The sequence below is a fragment of the Ailuropoda melanoleuca genome, chromosome X (assembly GCF_002007445.2).
Source record: "Ailuropoda melanoleuca isolate Jingjing chromosome X, ASM200744v2, whole genome shotgun sequence".
NCBI classification, from domain to species: domain Eukaryota; kingdom Metazoa; phylum Chordata; class Mammalia; order Carnivora; family Ursidae; genus Ailuropoda; species Ailuropoda melanoleuca.
Window position 1 is genome coordinate 9,638,888 of NC_048238.1, and position 24,811 is coordinate 9,663,698.

The 24,811-nt window shown below is 41.5% G+C and overlaps 1 protein-coding gene across 2 annotated transcripts in view; it reads left to right on the forward strand.

Moving 5' to 3' along the window:
- The window catches only part of FRMPD4 (FERM and PDZ domain containing 4), a 558,281-nt gene that overhangs the window by 338,053 nt on the left and 195,417 nt on the right, over window positions 1-24,811 (forward strand). For both annotated transcript variants that reach the window (XM_034649249.1, XM_034649250.1), the window contains exon 2: window positions 19,079-19,195. In XM_034649249.1, the coding sequence (XP_034505140.1) occupies window positions 19,079-19,195 (117 nt within the window). The remainder of the gene's footprint in view (window positions 1-19,078; window positions 19,196-24,811) is intronic.

Here is a 24,811-nt window from a genome sequence, read left to right on the forward strand (position 1 = left end):
GAATTTGTTGGGCTGGTAGAATGATAGTAAACGAATGAAATGCTGAACGCCGGAACATAAACTGGATGCATACTGTATTCTGGAAAAGATGAGAGTTAGCCATCTTTCCAGTGGCAATGGACAGAAGGTGTATATTTTTGTTTTGTTCTTAAGAATTGATGAACGTAAAGGAGTACATTTTAAAAGGAAGAAAAAAAGTTAATTGCTTACAAAGTGCAATTACTGCCTCTTCTTCCTGCTGGGTCCTTGGAGCCCAGCTAAGATTGTAAACTAACAGATGATCGGGGGTGCTGGAACAGAAGGAGGAATACACAGCCCATAAACCAGCCTGGCCGTGGCTGGGCCTCTGGGTTGTTTGCATTGCAAAGGGCAGAGACTGTTCTTTATCTCTGCTATGGCTTAGAAGATTCACCATCGATCGGTAGTGCTAATATCAAGTATTTTATGGCTGCAATTCATTATGGAACCTCTTAAACATCCCTGTGAATGAAAATGGCTCTGACAGAGCTGCCAAAAGCACCATTTGGTTTCTGTTAATTTAGTTACAGGTCTAATCAGATGTTTGCTTATTGCTCTCAGTCATTTCAGCATCCTAAATATCACAGCTTTAGTTGGGCCCTAGAAAAACTTCAGTCAACTGTATTCATTGAGCTCTAAGTTTAGGCAAATCCTCATGCCGGTCATCCCTGACTTACTCGGATACAGGGGGGTTCATAAGCTTTAGGAGAACTGTATGCCTGTAGGATACAGACTCTCTTAGAACATAGCGTAAGTCATCACGTCCCCTGAGCCTGTGCACCTGCCTGGTTCTCACTCGCTCCCTCTCCTCTTTCTCTCTGTTTCTGTTTCTCTCTCTCTCTCTCTCTCTCTTTCTCTCGCTTGCCTTCCCCCACCCCTATCTTCAGTGGACTGTAACACTAGATGAAATCAAAGTGATACCAGGTGTGTAATTAATTACTAGTCGAGATTATGGGTTGGCGAAGTCTTTCTGTAAAGATCCAGATAGTAAATATTTTCACCTTTGCAGGCTGTTTGGTTTCTTCCACATTGTTGAGCTCTGCCATTTTCTCGCACAAGCAACCCTACACTATACTAAAATCAGTGGGCATGGCCATATTCCGATCAAGTCGTGTTCACAAAAGCAGGTGGTGATCCAAATCCATGGCCTGTAGCTTGCTGTCCAGTGCTCTGTGGAACAGTGGGCACGATTACTACACCCGATAGTTAAGCCTCTGTGAAGGAGGTAATACAAGAAACAGTCCTCCTAGGGTGTCTAATGTTTTTGTAGGGATTTTGAATTTAGTTTATTCTTTGGTGTTCTCAAATAATGTTATGTATGATAGTTAACCTGTCATCTGCTTTTGTACATGTTCTGTGAGAACTGAGACCAGGTGATCATTTTGTGGTGTTAAACAGTTTGGTTGAGTTGGAAGATACGATATGTGCTCAATAAATTCCTTCAGAGAGGAGTAGGCTAGGGCCTTCAAGGAATGTTCCCCAGAGTGTTGAATCTCTGTTGTGCTGAGGATCCAAAGACACAGCCAAAGCTGAGGGCCCCGCCATGTCTTCTGTACTGTGTATTCTCTCTGTAGTTGGGGATGCTGATGGAGCTTCTAAGATAGACACTTAACTCCAGAATCTTGGCCAGTTAAGTGAATCCTTTGCATCCAGAATGTATGTCAAGCTCTGTAATTTTCAACAGAAATGATTTAGTGCTCCATTTAATGCGTGCTCGCCATGCTCATATATTAAATGTAAGATAACCATGACCTTGAAGTGCCACTGTTATTCATGAGACATACTTTTGTTTTCTTTTCTTTTCCTTTATTCAGACCATTTCTCCTGGGTCAGCCAAGGTCAGTGTCAAGGAAAGACTAGGTATTGACTTCTATCCTTCCAAATTCCTGCCAGGCCAACCTCAATGGACTCAGAGACACCTTTGAAATTCTTTGACTGGGAGTCCCTTGTCTAGCAGTGATCCTTTACTTTCTGTTTTCTAAGCACATTTAGGTCCGCTACTCAGGTTGGGTTCCTTGGACCAGCACCGTCACCACCACCTGGGAGCTTTTGGAAATTGAGCACCAACGTACATTTAATGAATCTGAACCTGTCTTTTAACAAGATGTTCGGATAATATGTACGCATGTATCATGTAGTTGTTAATATCTCTTTCCTAGAGATATTAGCAGATGTAGTATATATTATCATTCTCAGAAGAGATTTTCAGCACTTGTCTAATAAAAAACTTAGCATGTCGTACTTGCTTCCAATATAGCGCTTTCCAATAATTTGTAAGTCTGCACACTGTGTAAATAAATGTCTTTTTTCTGTGGAAGTAAATGCTCCATGATTTAGCAATATTCAGAGCTCAAGATCTTCCCATTGTCATGTCCTTTCTTCCCTGTGACACCTCTTAGGGAAATGTCATGATAGTTTTTGTTCTGATTCATAAAATGATCCTGTGTCAGCACATACAGAGGTAACAGAGTTTACTTGTGCGCGTTACTTGAGCTGGGACAGGGAATTTCTGGATCTTTCTCTCTGTTCAGAGTCAATTTATATATTAGGAATGGTTGGAATGACAAGTATGAATGAATGCCAAACGGAAACTGGAAAAGATAGGCAAGAACTAAGCAACCGAATATTTTTAGTAATGGCACCATTTGTCTTGTGAGAGTTTTTATTATAATAGTCATGGTAAATACAATTGTTATCTAAACTGCTAGGAAACTGTGAGGGTAGAAAGGGAAATGTTGTTAATTCTTCAAAGCGTATATGACTTTCCTTTCCCTGGGTTTCAGGTTGACTCTGGCTCTCAGAGACTTCCAAACACATAAATGATCATTGTGGTTTCCCCACGTGCGTTCTAGAGACCTCCTGCTTAGGTTTTAAGACCATACTCAGCATCTCCCTGTCCCTTCTCTATCTTTTATTGTATTGTTTGTTTTTTGAAGGCAGTGGTCTATCATCTTCATCTGTCCCAGTTCTCCCTGTACAATGGTGCTTATTAGAAGCAATTTTGAAGATAAAGAACCAAAAGAAATATGAATAAAGTCAATAAAATATTACTGGAAAGTTCTCTCTTCATCCTTAGCATATATTTTCTCCCTTTGATCTTCACAGTTGTTTAAAGACCACCTCCCCCAACAAAAAGTGGCAGGGGAGGCCCTGAGGGTAAATAGGTATTTTTAAATGTATGTGTTTATGTCTCCTCTGAGGCTTTTGTGCTTTCTATTCACATACATTTTCAGTGACCGTGGTGATGCGCAGATACTGAGAAATCTAGTGAAATAATGTATTCCCCTTTGTTATCTAGGTGGCGTGTTAATGAAATAAGTTTAATTTTCTGCACCCAGCATCACGTGCACATCGGTTGCTTCTATGTTAATAGTTTAGAAAATGACGTGAAGCCGTGGAAATGCATGATGAATTCAGGGTTGTGATGGGGACTGGCAACAGTTATGTAAATGCAGGAACAAAGCCTAGAATCTCTGTATTAAATGACTCTAAATGAGGAGCCATCAGAAATCTTCCTGGAATTAGATAAAAATAAAGTAACACTAGGTTGATGTGTTTTGTTTATATTGTAAAAAACCCATTAACACATTGCAAATGCAGTCTAACTCTGGGGACCGAAGCCAGACAGTACATTTTAGTGCGTCAGTGTACTTAAATATACTTAAATGTGCTGTAACATTTGTCTTACCTTGTTAAGGATGTGAGCAGGTGTCCTATAAACACCTGTTCTGTAGGGATTATAATTCAGCCAAAAATAAAGACGTCCCCAGCAGACTCGGACATAGCAAACCAAAGCCAAGCATGTTTTTGATTGAAAATAGACTCATTCTAGCTTGTAAGATCAATGCCCTTTGGTTCTTTAGAGTATGTGAATAAGGTTAAAACCATGGTGATGTTATTAGGCATCATACTATTTGGTATTAAAACCACCTTATAACCTCACATTTGAAAACCCTGAAACAATCACCTTGTGATACTGTTTATTTAAGCCAAAAAGAATCTTTCTTTGAATTCTGGAATGCAACCACTAGACTGAGTTTTCTCATTTTGGTTTTAGACTGCCTAAATATTGCATATTCGAAATACTATTCATGCAGATAGTGGTCCTATTTATAAGACAAGATAAATGGTTCAGAGATTTAAAACTCCGCATAAATATTCAGGTATGTGATGGATTGAAGTATAATATTTTATCCTTGGCTCAAATGCTGTTTAAAATAGGAATCTTGGAGTGCATGGGTGGCCCAGGTGGTTAAGCCTCTGCCTTCAGCTGGGGTCATGATCTCAGAGTCTCCCGATCCAGCCCCCTGTCTTGGCTCCCTGCTGAGCGGGGAGCCTCCTTCCCTCTCTCACTCTGCCCCTCACTTGTACTCTCTCTCAAATCAATAAATTAAATCTATTAATAAAATAAAAAAAATAGGAATCTTGTTCATGGTTTTTGACTGTCAAACTGTTACCCGTGTGGAAAAATACTTTTGTAGAATTTCTCTATATGGGTCTCTTATAATTCTGTTAAAGATTATGGCCTTTGAGAAAGAGACCTATTTAGTTTTTGAAGGTGAACATTTTGAGTTTTAATGGAGGCTCAAATATCATGTGGGCCAGCACTGGTAGTTTTGAATAAGAAAAGTAAGGCACAAAAATATAAACGACTTTTCCACAGTGTCACCGTAAGATCAGCAGACTCTGGCCCATGTGCCAAATGTCAAGTCTTTTTCTAAATAAAGTTTTATTGGAATACAGCTCTTTCCATTAGTTTACATATAGTGTGGCTACATTGATACAATGGTAGGGTTCTCGAGCATAAACCCAGTTACCATCTGACTCTTAAAGCTGAAAATATTTATTATCTGTCTCTTTACACGAAAGTTTGCTCCTCCCTGTTATCAGTCACCAGTGTAGAACTTTCTGACCTTCCCGGCTCCTATTCTTCCATTTATATTCTTTCTTACTTTGAATCAATGAAAGATACATACAGAGTCCTATCAGTTCCTTCCTCCGTCTCTCCACTTTCTTCTTTTTGGTAATCTTTTCCTTTTAATTCCAAAGTGAGGATAATTTTTAAATAATATTTTATTAGCTTACCAAGCAATTTTTTAAAACTTCAATGGAATGGGAGCGAGATTGCATAGCTAACAGATATACTTGTAATCTACCATGCTAAAAGTCCTAAAGCAAGGCTAAGAAGGTTAAGAAAACTACCATCTGTAAAAGCAAATGCTGTATATGATAATCCATAAGCATTAAAAACCGATCAAGGGGTGCCTGGGTGGCGCAGTCGTTAAGCGTCTGCCTTCGGCTCAGGGCGTGATCCCGGCGTTATGGGATCGAGCCCCTCATCAGGCTTCTCCACTATGAGCCTGCTTCTTCCTCTCCCACTCCCCCTGCTTGTGTTCCCTCTTTCGCTGGCTGTTTCTATCTCTGTCGAATAAATAAATAAAATCTTTAAAAAAAAAAAACGATCAGAAGATATGTGGGTATCCTCAACAAACAAAGAAGATATAACTTTCACAATGGATAGCTAAGTTGGGATATGTTTGAAGTTTTCATACACACTTCATGAGAATGTTCAATAGGAACCAATTAGATTTGGCTAAGCTTGGTGAGTAGCAATATTAGGTTATGAATCCTCTATTAAAAAGTCAAAGTGAACATGAATCAGCCTCTCAAAATGATGAATCTTTGCAAAAGTGTTTTAACGACACATTGGAAAATTACCATAGGCCATTTGGCAGATATTGCCGGTGTTGGATTTTATTTATTTTATAATCACTGTCAAGTTCTATGACAACGCATTTGGTGGGTCCTCGGAGGATTTTCAGCTTCCGTATTACAAGTGAGAGAAAAGGACTGACCCTTAGACAAAGGAGGAAAAAATTATTTAATTTTCGGTATGGGTGAATTAGTTGTCTTGTGGGCTAATCGAGGGGTGTAAGGAAGAGTTCTTTGTCCCCTGATGGTTGAATTTCCTAGCATGGGATTCCTACCTGCCACGTTTCAATGAACCTTTAGTGTGCACAGAGCAACGCAGAGCTTATAGGCTCTGGAAGTTGGGTGAGCTGTTCCCCTGCTTGTCCAGGTCAGCAGTGTTGTCAATTTCATGAGGACAAGCATCCTATCTGCATATCACAGCTCTGGTCCCACACAATGAACGCCTTGAAATTCTACAATGAAATGTTTTGAATGATTGAGGAAATCAATTTAGTGTCATGAGGGCACTAGCTGCTTGAAACAGAGAAGAGTCATTTAGATCACCTTGTAACCCAGAGAGCAGAGACCGCATATTATAGGGTTGCTATATTTTACACACAACAGACCAAGCCTTGCAGAAAGGAGTGGATGCAATGAATGGTCATTAATTGACTGGAATTCCCTCTTTGTGTACAGGCTTAGCTCATACAATGCCTTATGTTTCCACTCTGAATTTCCTGGTGATCCAGATTGACAAATCTTTTCCCAAGTCATCAGCTAAAGCAAACTCTTCATTGTCTTTCCAAAAGATTATTTTATCACCTCAGATCCTTTAGTGGAACAGGAAGGACAAAAGGAATAGATTAAGTGTCTGCGTTCTTCAGAAAATGTAAGCAGCCTACTCTCCCTGTGCACTGGGCCCATCGCACATCGAGACGTCTGTGAGGGGTCTTCTCATTGAGGTGGAAAGTTGTCTGATTTCAGAGCTCTACTTCTGGCACCTGTTGGCTGTTGGTGCCTCTCTTTTCTGCCTCTCCTGCCGCAAAAAATGTCGGGGCCTCTGGTAACTGTTCAGTTTCCTCATCATAAATCGTTGGACACTTTTGGTCCTGCTTTCTGTTTGTTCACAGGTTGAGACATTATGTTGTCATCTTGAACTCTGCTTTTGAAAAATTTTAGGATTCTTTGGGGCCCTTTCTGCCTTGTCCCAAACTCCCACTAATATCATGGTCTTGCAAATAGCTTCTAACAACTTGTGTGTTAGCCCAGCCAACTAACAGTATCTGTTGGGCAACTAGCGCTGCTGGGCACTTTGTGAACTCTAGGATTCTCGTTTGTATAGAGTCTCTCGTGTCATTTATGAATATTGGTCATCATTGTTTATGGGGGGGGTGAAGGTGGCATCGTTTCCTTGCCTCATTTTTATGATAACTTTGCATCCTTAAATGGTTTCTAATAAAGACAGCATAACTAAATGCAAGGCATATAGAGCTTGCCTGGACACTGAAGCACACACAAAAAACCCTATGAAGCAGTTGTATCACTGGGGGAATTGAGATACGGACTATATGTAATATTGTATAAATATTAAATTTTAGTGTGATATGGTATTGTGGTTTTACAGGAGTATGCCATTTTTCTTAAGTGATAGATTCTGTAGGATTTTCGAGGGAAGTGTCCTTATGTCCATTAATACATATCAAATGATTGACGTAAATATTTCAAATTCGGAGAGAGAGAAGAAACTTTTAAAATGTCGCGAACTAGAAATAATTGGTAAAGCTTGGTCCATGTTTCTCAGGCTCCACGCTATTGACATTTGGGATCCAACTGCTGTGGCCTGTCCTGTGGCCTATAGCAGCACCCGTGGCCTCTACCCACTAGATGCCAGTAGCATTCCACCACCCCCAGTTGTTGTGACCAAAAATGTCTCTAGATATTGTCAAATGTCCACTGGGGGGCAAAATGATCTCTTGTTGAGAACCACTGCTCTAGAACATTACAAGGATGGTTGTTGTACTCTTTCCACTTTCCTACGTGATTGAACTTTCTCTAAATGGTAAGTCAGGGATAAATCATTGTTGTGACTATGAGTTCACCATCAATAAAGAGCCATTTCCTACTTCGGGATCCTTGATCTGGAATAAATAAGCAAGCATATATCAATGAAACTAATCAAGGCCTAATAATTTAACATCAGTAACGTTTTTATTTAAACCGTTTGGGCCCTCTGAATTGCAATGTTGTCTTTACAAGAAAACATGAGGCTTTCCAGAATGCCAGGGTAGGAAGGTGCAGTTGATTATATGGTGTTCTCTTCCAGGCTCTAGTGTCCATCCCTTGTAATCCTGGACCCCAGCGGGCACTATTATAGTGCTCATTTTGGAGGATGCTGCAGAGTTGACTGCTATTCATTCGTTTGTTTAAACAAATCCTATTATAAAATAGTTTCCATGTGCCAGATTATGCACTGAATACTTACGTAAGGAGTGGTCATGGATCTGGACGCTGTTATACAGAGTCAAGGCTTGGTGGCTATTGCCGACCAGAGACGCGCGGGTTGTTGGCCTAGGAGTCCCATGGATCCCTCGTCTGTACGTTCTCATCACGTGCAGATACACCCATCTGGCCACTCAACAATAGCAGGCAGTATGAAGAAGTTATATTACTGCTTTCATGGGTTTATATCTCCCCTCCAAAAGCAATTGCTAAAATTCCCATTTCTGTACAATTTTGAGGCGCTTACTAAACCAAGCATAGCAGGACAACTTCTGTATCAGCTCATTCAACACACAGTACGTATCACACAGCTACCATTGCCAAGTACTCTGTGAATTCCAGTAGAAAGATGAAGGAGATTCACCCCTGACCTCCTGAAAATCAGAATTGGCTACGCGGTGTAACAGATAATTAAGAGAGAATTCCTATTCAAGGTGGCAAAGCAAATGAGACAATTCCAAGTTGCAATAAGTAGGTGAACATGCAAATGTTTGATTTTTTTAAATTGTATGAACTCTCAGGACCTTATAATCTAGGAAGACATGTATGCACACGGTTACTGGTAATTACATAACATAGATGCTACGTCCATAGTGCGAACTGTCGTTTCCAATCGTTAGGGGGAAGCAAGGTAATCATTTTAGGGTCCGGCTGGTCAGGGACTATTTTATGCAGGTAGTAGCATTTGCAATGAATTTTGGAGCATGAATCAAGTTTTACAGGTATGTAGAGGCATGGGGGTTTGGAGTGGAGGAAGAAGTGTGTTTTAGCCAGAGGCCATCGCGTGGAGTGTGAACATGAAAAGCATGCGTTCAGGGAATGATTAGGGAAGTTAGTTTAAAAGTCACAGAATATCATTATACAAACTGAGTGTGATGTTAGGTTACAAAAAAAAAAAAAAAGATTTGGTTCAGGTGATTGGGGTGTTTATTTCCTATGTTCATGAGTCTTATTTTCAGCATCTGGGTTGTTCACTGATGCATTGCTAGCCCCTTGAACAGCCTGCGGCATATACTAGGAATGCAATCAATATCAGTTCTGTGCATCAGTACGTGCAAGCTCTGATGATAGTATCTCATTTTTACAATTAATCATTGTACTCCTTGCGATAGTCCTGGCAAGGTGGCTACTATTATCCTTAGCTTTCAGAAGATAACGTTGATGTTTCAGGAAGGAAAAGGAACCTAAGTTTTCGATCCAAGTTTCAATGTTGCTCTGTCTGAATCTAGATTCTGTGGGTTAATCTCACGTGGAATTTTTTATTTCCTGATATTCGTGAATTGGTAGATGGCTGTTCACATTTCTTCATCTCGTCTATATATTTTTTTCACTTTAGGATCTTCATAAATCTGTAAACAAAGCAAATCTTCATGGTATCTTACTGTGTGTTTGTGTCATAGTTTATCAAATCCAGCTCATACTGATTGGGTCTCAGAGGGTATACACATTTGCTATTTGGATAGAAACTGCTAAGTTATTCTCCATAGAGGAGTGTTGAAATGAACTCTGAACAGTATATTATAATGCATATTTCCTTACAGCCTCTTTAACATCTTGTTTTCAGACTTTCAATACTGCCTTTCGACAATTCCTCCACTGAATCCACCAGAAATCCATATGGAATCCTATCCATTTCTTTTATTTAAAATAAAATGTTATTTACAAAACTAATACATTTTTTTCTTATAGGATATAAGGAAAGACAAAATCACACTGGAAACCAGCACCCCCCCCAAAAAAAACCCCACCTCAATCCCACAACTGATGGACAGTGACTTTGGATTCCTCCTCTATACAGTTTTGTTATGCCTCTGTACATAGACTTTTCCTTTTACATAGTCGATCATGCTGTGGTCACTCCTTTTGTAACCTGTTTTGTTCATTTAACTGTAAATCTTATAGCAAACAGTCTTCATGTACCATTTGGGTTTATGGCCTTATGGGATCCATTGTTCAATTAGCCATCACGGTGGCAACCAGACCCCCTTTTTCACCTGTCAGATTTGAAAAGGAATAACCTATGAAAGTTCCTAGAATGGGTCTTGCCTAATAGCATTTATTAATCTCATTACCTTGCCCTCTTCCTCTCACAGACTGTTAAATGCCCAAAGGCAGGAAGAAGCAGTTTTAACGCCTATGATTCTGTGTGACTAGCATCTCGTACCTTGGTTTCCTTTATTAATTCAATTCACACTGAGTATCTCTTATGTGCTAGATACTAGTGTGAATAATAGAGTATAAGGGTGAGGAAGACCCCCTTCACAGGTGTGCGCCCAGCTTAGCATACCCAGTTGACATCATGTGGTTACCTGGGAGATAGGACTCTGAACCCAAGAGTAGTTCAACAGCATTCCAGCAAAAGTGGCTCCATCTTTGATTGGGTGAATGTTCCTTCGTAGAGCTCTGTATCGCCTTTCTGGGAATCCTTGACTACTGTGTCCAGTCTCTATCTATTTTATTTTGTATAGTACAGGGCTAATTATTCTTGCTCTTCTCAATTCACAGAATTAGAGAATTCAGCCCGCTAATACATACAAATGCACTTTGCAAGAAAGAAAAGTTTAATTTAAGGCAAACCTTCATCTGTCATTAATGGCCAGCACAGCGTGCGATGTTTAGAGACTCTTGGTACGTGAAGCAAATGAAAGTGATCTGAAAAATTTTTAAATTTGGTTATTAAAATTATAGCCAAATGTCTTTTACCATAGTTAACCTCTTGATTAATAATTCATTTTTGTTTGAGTCTAATGACTTTGGATTGTATATATTGTTTGCATTTATGCGATTTGTCAAGAATATTTAAGTGAGTTTTTAACTGCTATTCCCCTTTTACTGGTTTTTTGTTTTGTTTTGTTTTGTTTTTTTTTGTATCTCTTGTTAAAACAGAACTGAAATCTTATAAATAATTGGGTTCGATGATTTTTACTACTGTCTGTATGGCTTTGATATTATTCTTATCTTACCAATCAAGCTTTCTGCACATGCACCTATACTCTATGTGTCTAATAAAGGGCAGTTGGATGGAAAGCTGTTGTCTCATGAGTGAGATCGACATACTGTGACTTCTGTACTCCAGCCTGATTGAAGGAAAAGAGTTACGTTCTGTGATAGCACAATGCAGCTAACTCAGGACGTGTCTTTGTGTCAATAGCGTGATTGACTGGAGCCAAAAGACTTGGCCAGTCAATTCCTCCCTGATCCATGGAGACACGAAACTTTGTATTGTACCAACAGAGCCCTTCTCGTCCAATTGAGGCACAGTGAGTTGGGCATTATAGGAACAAGGCTACCACTAATCATGGAGTTTTTTTTCATTCATCCAGAGCATCCCTTTATGTTTTCTTTAAGATTTATTCATTTATTTTATAGAGAGATTGAGAGAGAGAGAGAGCAGTAGCAGGGAGGAGGGGCAGAGGAAGAGGGAGAGAAAGAATCTCAAGAAAACTCCCCACTGAGTGAGGAGCCTGACCTCACTGATCCCAGGACCTGAGATCATGACCTGAGCTGAAATCAAGAAGCTTAACTGACTGAGCCACTCAGGCGCCCTCAAAAGCATTCTTTATTCATTTATCTCGATCCCTGTCTAATTCCTTTACCTTAAACCAAATGGCCAGTTAACCTACAAGATACTTTGTATATCACCTGCTTGTATATTGCGTGACATTAGGAATTTTTGTAGAGTTTTGGATACTGTAATCCAGCCACCACTTAGAGCGATACAAATGAGAACATGCTTTACGTTGTATAACATCATCTGTAACACTATATAACCTTGGGGTATTCTGAAAATAATCTCTGTGAGTCCAAAGAGATAAGGATGTTCAAAATTTGGGGGAAGAATTGAATTTTGCTGGATTTGTAAGTTCATTGTATGTCCAGGCTGAGTAACTGAATAGACGTGGCTTAGGCTTTACCGCATCTGAAACGGATGTAAGAATTCGTTTCTCAATACCAGTTTCAAACGATGCAGGTTAATTCTGGCTAGTCGTCCAAAATATTACCAGGTATATAAGTAAGCCTATTTGTTGAAGTCACACTTCATAATGACACTGTATAAGTAATAGGAATTTAGGGCAGGAACCCCGGGGTTCGTCATAGACATTCTCCTAACTAGCTCTGTCACAGAGTAGGATCTATGCATGGGGAGATTCTTCGGAGGCTGTACCATTTTCGGCACCATTTCCATCCCCAGTACAATCCATGAAACACACAGTGCTTGCCACAGCATGTGGTCTCCAGTCCAAGTCCATAGCTGTCCTTGTTTCCCTCCAGCGAGGCCAATCTGGTGCCTCCATGGGTTATGGGGTAATTTGTACATTCTCTCTGAGGCCTATTTCTGCATCTTTAAAACAAAAAACATGAGTGCTTTAGCAGGTATTTTATTCCATGATGAAGCGGGCTTTGCATCAAAAGAAATTGTGTATGTAGAAATGGTGTTTAAACTATGAGGTCAAATGCTAAAATTATCTTCATTACGATGATAACCACTTCTAACACAACAGCATTTGATGAGACTATTTTCAGTGAGTCAACCACTGGACCTTAGTGCTTGGCACATATTATTTATCTGTATAACATCGCTGACAGCTGGATGTTGGTGTTTTTATTTTTATACATAGGACTAAAACCCTGAGAGGCCAAATGATTTACCCAAAGCCTTGAAGCTTTCAGTGGCAAACCTCGGTTTTGAACTCTTTCGTTGTGATGGAAAGATAGAGTCTACGTATCTGAATTCAGCTTTAAGTGGAAACTTTGAGAATGTGTGGGGTGTTTTGTGTGTTTGTTTTTCAACCAAAGTGTTTTGAGCCCCAGGTATCAATCAAGGAAAGTGGTCAGAACTGTACATTCATCATTTTGATTCTTTCGCACAAAACTTTAGGAGCTAAGCAGGGCACTGTTGTCATTTTGTCGTTGTGTTGGGGGTGAGTTGTGTCCTGGGGGATGTGTAGCAGCATCCATGCCTTGTACCCACTAAGTGCCTGGAGTGCCTCCCGTCGCCCCATTTGTGACCACCTCACATGTCTCCAAAACGAGTGTCTTCCTGGTGGCAAACCCTGCGCAGGTGAGAACCATCGAGAGAGACTAAGTCTGTCTTACAGGTGATGAAAATGAAGTAGGGTGAGTTTAGAACCCAGGGTCACCATGCTCGTGAGTGACAGCAGTTGAATGTGTTTGCATCAGGACCCTTGAGCCAGACCTCAGTCCCCACCCTTCTCCCAGAGATCATCCCTTTCTCTCCTGGTGAGTTGTGTTTCTAGGCCCTCAGGTCACTGTATTGGCCTGCCCTTGGTTTCGAAGAGCCCGCCTTCTTCGGGGCAGACTAGACACCCAGATTGGGTCCCGGGCTTAGAGGCGGGCACGCAGGGGGAAACGGGGCGTGGCTTCCACCCAGGGTCCCCACACCACGAGTTCCGCAGCTCTACCCCTGCACTTCCTGGCCGCTCTCACTTCCTCTCATCTCTGAAGATCTTTTTTGTCCAGGCCCTTTTTCGATCTGTTGCAAACAATAGATGTGAGAAAACACGGCACTGCAAAGCAGTTCAGTCAGCGGCCGGGAATTTCTGGAATGACCGAAATAGCCTTGGCAATGTAGGTCGCTATTTTGAAGGCTGAGCTAAGTGTTTGAAATTGGTTCACACAACCGTGATCTCGGGCTGAAGTGAGAGAAGCTGCAGTTGCAGGCAATCTCAAGGTGCGGCCTGAGAGCCGTGGAAATTGGCCTCTGTACCTAGGATCACTCGCACAGCTGGGGTTACTGGTTCCTGGGCCAAACTTTCTGATGTTTTCCTCTGCCTTTAGAACAGCTGAACTTGACTTGTGACCTGGGAAGAAGGTATAACCTGGCTTGATTCAGCCCCTTATCACCCCGCTCTTGCCAGACTGGAAAAGAATAGAGGACTGAGCCATTCACCCTTCTTCTATTTAGAGAACGATTGTAGGCACCTATTCTTGCCTCACTCCCAAAGTCCCTTATTGCCTCCAGTGTTAGGCTGAGATTTATTTAGCAGAGACCTTTTAGCACAAACTGTATGAAGGACCTTACAAAACTGATTTAATATTGTTCCAACGACCTGGTCCTCTTACCACCATTTATAGAGGAGTAGCTGGGACCGAGTGGGTTAGAGCTTGAAGAACTTGTTGAAGATTGCGGAAAAGAAATGGCAGAGCTTGAATTGAAGGGAGTTTGAGTCTAACTCAGTGGTTAGCAAAGTTGAGTGGGCCCCAGCATTGCCTGCAGGCTTGTTGAACAGAGGTCGCTTGGTCCGCCCCATCACCTCAGCGTTCTGTGCTTGGTCGGTCTTGGGTGATGCATATGAATTTGTGTTTGTGATAGAGTCCTTGGTGCTGCCACTGCTGTTCCTGGGGCCACGCTTGGAGAGCCCGCTGCTGCGACGTTCGGGCTCTTGAGCGCCACGCCGTGCTGCTCGGAGTCAGTCAGCTCAGATACAAATACACAATGACTTGGATCAGTGGGTGGCCATCTTGGGGTGAAATACCAATGCCTAGGCTTCATCCTCAGAGATTCTGACGCAAGTGGCTTGGCCTCCATCCCAGGCATCTGGAGTTAGCAAGTTTCACCACGTGATTCCAACCTGCTGTGAGGCTCCACGTTGGAAATCAGTGATTTGGGCTGTGGTTAGAAAACTTGAATGTATATGGGAATCACTTGGGGATCTTGAAAAAATGCAGGTTTCACGTCATGCCAACAACCCACTAGATTCCAATGCTATTGGATTTTCACACAATGACTAGTGTTCCCCAAACCCCATGGCTCCCATATAAAATACAGAATGTCCGGTTGAATCTAGATGTTTATTTTTTTTAATCAATATTTCCCAAAACTGCATGGGTCATACTTAGGCCAAAAATCATTCATTGTGTATTTGAAATTTCAGCTGACATGGGCATTCTTGTTTTCTTTTGTTTCATTTGGATTGGTAAACCTAGCAATCCTCCAGAAGAGAATTATGGGAATTGCTTGTTTCAGCACACACATGCACTCATTCTCTCACTCATAGATGCCTAGTTCTAACCCAGAGCTGCTAAATCATAATTTCTAGGGTTTGTTTATCTTTATACTTATCAAGCAATGTGAGGGGATTCTTACCATCAATTTGGGAAATAGATCAACCCCTAACTCATGACTACTTGTAATCCCCCCGTCACTCCCACAGACCCATTAGGAGGGTGTACTTTGAGTTTGGTCAGGGAGGTGAGGGTTCTTCTTAGCACATCATGGACTCAGTGAGAGTAGTATTTGGTTCCACTACTAGGTGAGGATAAAGCTTAAGAATTTTAGGCTAATGATATTTTTGTTCCATGGATAAGCTGTCTTCTTTGATTGTGGAAGAGAATCTGAGAATTCAGTTATTTGAGGTGCTAATGTAGGCTGTCTAGTCAAATTTGAATTTCATGTAAATGATGAATCCATTTTTAGTACATGTAACCCCCAAATATTATGTGAGATCTTCTGATGCAAAAACAATTGTTTATATGAAATTCACATTGAACGTGATGTCCTGTATTTACAGTCGGCAAATCTGGCAACCCTAGGCTGGAGAACATTCTTGAAATGACCTCAGTGGGCCAACCTGCTTACCATCCTCAGTCACGCTGGCTCCTGAGCAGCACTGCAGGTTTCGACTTACAGAATAGTCTTTGTGCTCCACAGAAGTGGTCAAGAGCACCATCGAGGCTAATAGGAACTTGGACAAGAAAAATAAGACCTCCTTCGAAGCAGAGAAATAACAAAAGGTGTCAGTCTTTGGGAAGACCGCGGAGGATCTCTGAAAGGACTCTTTGGGAGATTGGGGGAAATAAAGAGCATGCATCTCACAGTGGGACCCAGAGTTAGTATTTTTTCCAAACATGAGGAGTTCTGCACAGAACTGTGTCAGCATAGATATAATAGCTGCAGCAGAAGCCTCTGATAACAAACCAGTAAGTGAACAACACTGCTTGTATAAGCGCTGGCCTGTCTACTGCTCTGCAAGATGCTAACCCTTTGCATTTCTGGTGGAAGAGACTATGTCTTTCAGCACTTCTGGGATGGGCACATGGGCAAGTGGTGGAGGCTTTGGTGAACACACAGAGGGTGGAGCCAGGAAAGGAGGTCCCCAGGAAAGGGAGAGCAAGCAGTCAGCTTAAGAGGCTACATATTGCTGGGAGGACCTCCAGCAATCCCACTCATATAAGCAGGAGCCAAATCCTTCCATAATTATGACCCTTGTCCTTGATTTTTGTTAAGACTCTTATGTTTAGATACTTAACGGTGTTCTTTTTTTGTTCTTTGTGCATTTTAATTTGCTAAGTTGTACTACTAATTCCTTTGCAGCCCATGTATTCTTTTTTTTTTTTTTAAGATTTTATTTATCCATTCGACAGAGAAGGCGCACAGGGGAGAGGGGGAGGGGGAGGGAGAGAGAGAGAGCGAGAGCGAGCGAGCGCACAAGCAGGGAGAACGGGAGCAGAGGGAGAAGCAGGCTCCCTGCTGAGCAAGAAGCCCGATGAGGGGACTCAATCCCAGGACCCTGGGATCATGACCTGAGCTGAAGGCTGACGCTCAACCGTCTGAGCCACCCAGGCGCCCCCCCAACCCATGTATTCCATGTCAACATGTTAATGGACATATAGACATATCTGATTTTAATTTTTCATTTTTTTAGTATCAGCTGATGTCCTTGAACTGAAGTAACTAAATTAGCATTTGTAAATTTCTCTAGTAATAGCACTTCATTGCTTGTTTTATGACCTAAGTCTTCATCGGAAAACATTTTCATGAACTGTTGTTTTCTGCTTTCTGAACATACCGTAGAGGACAAAATGTACTTTATAATAAAATTCAGGCCCACCAGTACCGTATTTTACATGTTAATTACATTACGAAGCCTCTTCTGGTGATTTAGACGTTGGTGGCTGTGGCCAATGAAAGAGAAGAATACCTGAAAGAAGAGACAGTTTGGTTTTAGTAAGTTAGCTCTCTGTGGCAAGGATTAACATCCTGGTACAGTGCATACTTTAGTCATCCAGTATAAACACTTGCATTCTCTCCATGAACAGTCTCTCACTGGCGTATCCCTTGTGTTACCACTTACTGTACTGTTGCTTTTGGAAAACATTTTAATAACGGGATGTGGTGTGATCATCCGACTAAGGGCTTGTGTTCTTGGTCCAACCTTAGAAGGCTCTCCAGATGTGTTCTCTGCTACTTAGGAGAAATTGGTGTGGTTTTCTTTGGGTTTTTTTTTTCCACGGGATGGCAAATTCATGTGTTCTCTAACTGTAGGGAAGAAGCCCTTTTTATAAAACCCCCAGAGGAAACTGCCCCTGCTGACTTTCGCTCAAGGAAGAGGAACAGAAACTGTTCCCTTGTCTTTTATTTTAATAGTCCGGGGGCAAGAACAAATCCTATGGTGAGATTTTAAATTTGCCAGACCAGATTAGATTTGTGAACTTTGCTCACCACACTTCATGAAGGCTGTGGGAAACCTGAAAGGAAGTTTAAAGAACAGCAACAGAGGTGGTTTAAATTATGCACGATGCTTCCCATCTAGAAGTCTTACGGGACATGGGCTTGTTTCACCTGCAGAGAGGTGTTGGGTTATGATCAGATGTGTGTGTTGGGTGTGAGGTGGGGGTGAGTCACCCTGTGTTCTGGGAGATTCGGAGATGCCTCCTTTCAGAGAAGCTGACGCCCTGTCTTTAATGCTTGCTGCAGGGGGACTGCTGGCTTTGGGCAGCAGCCCACACAGAGCTATGCACATTGTGTGTGTGGTCCCCGGTGTGCTGTCATAGGCTCCCAGGTGCTCTACTCAGATGCTGTGCGCGAGGCCCTGGAAATGTGAGCACCACATGTCGTTTGGACCCCAGTTTGCAATCTGCAAGTGCCTGGAAGATCTCCTAGGCCATCCAGAAATTCACGTGGGGTGGGTGGACCAAATGATGAAGGATGTTGGCCGATCCAAAAAACAGCACTTGATATTTCCTCTTGTGATTTTGCTTTGAAGCAATTTTCAGTGTTGGTGAGCAAACGGTAGAAGTTCTGGAGGTCCTTGGTGGCCAGGACTCGGCAATGCTCCAGAAGCTGGGCTTTGGCCTCCCGTTGGAGATTGTGACTGTGCCGTCCTGCCTGTAACAGTTGCTTGTCACATGAAGTTACTTCACCTTTCCTCTTGCTCGTGGCAACGCAGGCTTCTAGAAAGTTCTCCATAGCCTACCCTTCCCTTTTGCTGATGATTGAAATTCAAGGTTTGAATTGAAAGTGTAAAAGCTAATGTCTGGATTTTCTCTGCAACTTAAATGGAAAGTTTGTCTCTGGGTTATATCTCACTTTGACAGGAACTTGGTTAATACGAGTGGAAATTTTGTGCTTGGGTTAGTGGAGGCCGGGAAATTGTGGCTTCAGGTTATTTGCTTCATATCCATAAAAACAGCGTTTACATACGTGTCTTGATATTCCGTGCGATGTCTATTTATCTGCCACACTTCCTAATGTCTGGTATCAGGAGGCATAGCGTAATGGAATGAGTGCAAAAATTTTGTTCAAAATGGATAATGTGTCCTTAAGAATGTTACTTAATCTTTCTGAGTCATTCGTTGTTTCCTCATCTGTAAAATGGAATACGTGTAATGGAATATATGTACTTACCTCACGGGGTGTCTGTGAGAAAGGAGGGAAGATAGTGTGAGGAGAACCTGTCATAAAATCACTCGTTATATTTATTCATTTAATCAGCTGAGGATCTAGCCCACAGTTGACAGGAGCGAATCCCATGCTCCTTCTGGAGTTTGTCTCAGAAGAAATGTTCAGGTGTCAGGTGTAATGATGCTTTTCTTTTTCTCTCTCTCTCTCTCTTTTTTTTTTTTCCAGCCACAGGACGAAGTCTTCTGGCTGGCCGCCTCCCTCGGGCACCTGGGGCTTGAACCAGGTGCCACCCTATGGATGGGAGATGAGTGCGAACCGGGATGGCCGAGACTGCTTCATCAAGTAGGTAGAACTGATGGCTTGGACTCTAACATCTTCTACCTGTTCTTTGTCTCTACTTCCAGCCTTGACTCAGAGAATTAACATGCCTACATTTGGGACTTGTAGACATTTGGAGGCCATCAGTCAAGCCGCTTAGTCTCCAGTGTCTTCTGCGTCTTATGACATGCAGTTGCTTCATAGTTGGGCCACATGCCATGTTAGGCCGATAATTCTTGCTACAGTAAGGTCATTCTGGGAAAGAGCAAAAGGATTCATTAGTGAATCCAAGGCCAGTTGTACCCACTGTTTGAGGCTAGAACTAAATTTGACATGGAGCAGTATCATTTCAGTTGCTTTGTGGAATTGGTCAAGACAGCAATGTTGCTTGGTCATACGTAATGTAAAACACGAGCTAACAGAATTATATGGGCTCCTTTCGCTGACACTGGCTAAGAGTTTGGACTTTTGTGCTGCTTTTCGTTTTTTTAAATGGGTTAAAATGTATATAGCATAAAGGTAAATTTTTTTTAACATTTTGGGGTGTACAATTCTGTGACATTTAAGTACATTCAGAACATTGTACAACCATTAACCAATATCCATTTCTAGAACTTTTTCATCATGCCCAACAGAAACTTGGTACCCATTAAAAAATAACTTCCCATTCCCCCTCCTCCCCCTGGTTAGCTCTGTTTTACTTTCTGTCTCTATGAATCTGCCTATTGTAGATATCTCAAATAAGTGAAATTATCAAGTACTTGTTCTTCTGCGTATAGCTCATTTCACTTAGCATAAGGTCCTCAACGTTGATCCGTGGTGTGGTATATATAATAATTTCGCTCCTCTTTAAGGCTGAATGTTCCATTGTACATAATCCATTTTATGGATAGCCCTCGTTTGTTTAACCATTCATATGTCAGTGGAAATGGAGGTTGTCTGCTCCTTTTGGATCTTATGAATAATGCTGCTGTGACCAGTGCTCTCTAAGTATCCGTATGGGTGGCTGTTTGCAATTCTTGTGGGTATATACCTAGCAGCGTGATCATTCGATCATAAGATAATTCCATGTTTACCTTTTGGAGGAACCACCGAAGAGTTTTGGAGAAATCAGTGGCTGTAGTTCTCTGGTTTTTTGCAATTATATGAGATGAGTCTTCCTATTGCACTTATCAAAAAACAAGGGTCCACCCTGCTTTCTTTTACCACCTCTGTGGAATATTCTTAAGTATGAGAATTTTTGAAATAAATTTCAGATCAGTAAGCATGTTTGATCCTAACCTAATCCAGTTGCGTTGACATTGGATGCCACAGGAAGCATTTTTCAGACTACAGGCTGCATTTCTTTGTTCTCTTCAATTTGACTGTGGACTGATAAGCAGACAGGGTGACTGTGAGGTGGGGGATCATGTTTATAAAGATAAAAATCTTTCAAGGTTATTTTTGGGGATTTGGTCGTTGCACAGCCCGGCACCTCTAGGTGATTACGGTAAGTCATCTATGCGAAAAACATGAACGCTGCGGTCAGATTTCCAGGCTTTGTGCCCAACTCTCTCCTCTTTCTTGCATTTCCCGCCAAGGGGAGAGCATCTCTCTTTAGCGTACAATTTGCTCCTGAGGGCCTGGCCCTCTGGGAGGTTTCAAGTTGCCCGTGAACCTGACCCACTACAGGGAGCCTGTGGGCAGTGGTCCTCTGGCTCTTCAAGGCTTTCTTGAGGTCGTGCTGCCATAGAAACTACACTGGAATTGGCCGTGGGAGTAGACTCTCCCAGAAAGCACAAAGACCAACAATTTTGCTTCTACGCTTGATTCTGAGTTGTTCATTTCGTACAGTTTACCCGAGCGCTTTATAATATGACAAAAGATGGTATTTTGTCATATTACATTGTGCTATTTTATAACATCATTATGAATTCATGTAATTGTCTCATTTGAGGTGGCCTAGATGCTTTGACTCAATAAGAATTTCTGCCAAAGAAATGTACTTTCTAAAAGATTCAGTTATAAATTTATGGAGGTATATCTTAGACTTTTCCAAGGAAACTGGATTTTTCTTTTTCCTAGTTGGATTTGGGCTCCCGTGCATTCCAAACCAGTTGATCGATAGATAGAAACACAAACCAGGGCCTGTTGGTTGTAGATGCCAGGAATCCCAGCTAGCTCTCGCCACATGCATTTCCCTTTGTGTCCTTGACATTTTTAAGGGCAAGCCCACGTGTGAATGTAACATTTACCCTGGGCTACTGCCAGCTGTTAAAACTTGTAAGAGTAAATCAGCAACTTCATAGAGAAACCTGCACGGATTACTAAATAGTAACATTAAAAACCAATGTTACCAGTGTCACTTTTCCCAATCTGTAAGGTGTTTGTTTGTCGTTGTTGTTTTTTTAAGATTTTATTTATTTATTTATTTATTTACTTACTTACTTACTTATTTGAGAGAGACGGCGTGTGCGTGCTCTTGCGCCCACACCGGGAGAGGGGTGGAGGGAGCTGGAGAGAATCTCAAGCAGACTCCCTGCTGAGTCCAGAGCCCAACACCAGGCTTGGTCTCAGGACCCCGAGATCATGACCTGAGCAGAAATCAAGAGGAGGCCTCTCAACCTACTGAGCCACCCCGAAGCCCCTAAATCTGTAGGGTGTGTGGTTTTTTTTTTGTTTTTTTTTTTTTTTTTTTTTTTTACTGGAAAAGCTTCCACAGCTCTCTCAGACTCATTGTTTACAGATAGGAAGAACAGTTACTGATTTCAAAAGTGTTTGTTCTTTATCACTAGTGGGTTTTATTAATGAGAATCATTCTGATGGGGTTTTTTTCTTATCTGCTGAGTACTCTCCATTACAAAGAAATACTCTAATTACTCAAGTTTCTGTCGAGCTCTGGTTTGCAGTGTGGAGTATAGCCATACTCATTAGTTTTGTAAGTTAAAAGAACAATTCAAAAATTAAGCTGTGACTAGTAATTAGCACCTTTGCATTTAGTTCTCACTCTTTTACATATTCTCTTTGAAAGATGTTAGATGTCTTCTTTTTTTATCTTGTCTTAGGATCCAAATTATATCCCAAATCAGACAATTGGTTTTGATGGTGGTACAACCACTTTCAAGTTATTAATGAAGCTATGGGAAGATCCGGGCTTCCCATGTTCAAAGTTAGAGTCTTGTAGCTCAGTAATGAGCTAATTCTATCTTGATGGGTCCTTCAGAACACAGCCCACGGTAGTTAAATATGTTCAAATTTCATGTTCCTTTTCCCATCCCCAACTATTTAGAGTAGAACCAATACCTTATATTTTAGAAAAAGCTGGTAATGCATAGGGTTAAAAAAATTTTAATGCCGTTGTGCACATATTAATGCACACTTGTATAGTATTATACAGACAACAGACTACAGGTTATCAATGTTTGTGGCACTCTGAAATATGTTCAGGAACAGTAAAAAATCCTGATGTCTGGTTGTCTTAGTCCGTTTGGGGTTTATAATAAGCCATGAAAGAGTGGGTGGCTGAAATACAGAAGTTTCTTTCTCACAGTTCTAGAGTCTGAGAAATCAAAGACCAGTGTGCCAGCAAGGCCGAGTTCTTGGTGAGGGCCCTCTTGTTGGCTGGAGATAGTTGCCTTTTCTCTGTACCCTGACATCACACAGAGAGAGGGATCATATCTCTATGTCTCTTCTTAGAAGTTCCCTAATTTTATCATGCGGGCTCTCCCCTCATGACTTAATTACCCCCCAATTGCCTCACCTCCAAATACCATCGTATTGGGGATTAGGGTTTCAACAAGTGGATTTTAGAGGAACATAAACATTCAGTGCATACCCCGGCTCTTGGGTAGAGCCAAGAAGTAGTTTCAAGTGATTCTAATGCACAGGACTGATGGCTGTTCTGTAACATTGTCCCATATATGACCTTATTTAATTGATGAATATTAATCCCATTTCCAGATGAGAAAAGCGAGACTCAGACTCATGAATTGGCTTTCCAAATGTTTGCACGTGTACCTAGTCACAACACATTGTATATTCTAATATACCAAACTCTGCATTAGAAAAGGACAGCTTCTGTTTGTCTTGTCAGAAAACTATGAATATTGTTTCTGAAACATGCGAGATGCGGAAGAGATTGTTGCTTTCTTGTTACCATGTAAGCAGGAGAAGTGAGAGGCTTGGACGGGAAGAGAGAAACTTGAACGGAAGGAATGACTCTCAGGAAAGAGTGTCCTTTTAAGAAATGGGTGAGAAAGGGAGAAACGGAAGGAAAGAGAGAGTAAGAACTATAGAGAGTCTGATGCACTCTGCGAGGTTTGCTTTAAGAACAGCATCAATAAGTAACTGATGTCGGGGTGGTTGTGGCTCTAGATGCATAAAGCTTAGATATAGTTGTAGGTAGAAATAGAGATATTAACATAGCTCTTGATTCAGATACAGATGTAGAGAGGTACAGCTGTAGTTGTGGATATAGTTATAAATGGATATAGCGAGTACATACAGAGGATCCATATGCGTGCATAGAGAGAAGTGCGGATAGAGGTGTGTAACCCTGCCTGCCCAGCAGCGTCCTGGTTTAGGAGTATTGTTCTGACATAATTACGGACAGCATCTCCTTTTGCTCTTAATTTGATCTGCTTTAGATAAAGCAAGTTTAGAAAATTCTTGTGAGACCCAAGATTTCATCAAACCTTGACAAGTGACCTGGGAGATAGTGAGCTACATTGAGGAATCTACGTTCTGGGGAAAAGGTGAGGCTCCCCAGAACTGGGATTGCCACATCCTCTGTATAGTCAGACGAGCATTTCGTCCACATCATCGGACTATAAAGTCTCGGTTGTTTTGGCTTTGTAATGGCGTCTAATGCCTGCTAAGTCCTGTATATTCCATAGCCTTAATCACCAGCCTTGCAATCGTTCGCCCTACCTGTTCACCTCCACCTTTCCCTGGCTTACCCTCCCCATTCAGCATCTTCAGAAATGGCCCATCTGCCTGGTCATCTGGTCACGTGCTTCCTTTAAAACCACTCCTTGACCCACCCAACACACATCCACCAAACATTTATTGAACACTAGTATATCCTGAAGGTACCAAGATTGGTAAGACAGTATCTTACCTTCCATGATCTTAGTGTAGGAAGGAAATGATAGGCCTGCCATCATTCTCAACCGAGCAAGATCTGCTTAACTTCCTTAGAGACATATAATACATGTCACAGAGAATAGGAAGCACCGTATGTTCCTAATATCCCATTTTTTCGTTAAAGAGAGTAAGAACTCTCTTGTTGGACTGTGCAGATGGGGACGATTACTACCAAAAAAAAATGTCCTTCATAAATTTTGAACTTTGGCTTTTGAAGAGTGAAAGGAAAATTAAAACGTGGTCAAAATTAATATTAGAACACTCGTTGGCAAGATAGATGTTTATGAAGAGCCAGCCCAGTTGGAGTCTGGGGATAGCCATCGGGGGTGGAAAAGGAGACTGGAGGGTCATTGCAAAAATACCTGTCCTGATTTTTCAAGTTCTACATTTGAGAGGCTTGTTTTTTTGTTTTATTTTCTTCTTCTTCTTCTTCTTTTTTTCTCCTCTTCTTTTTTGGCCCATTGGATTTCTGGCTACCTGCCCCCTGTAAGCCTACAAAAAGTAGCCCTGCATGCT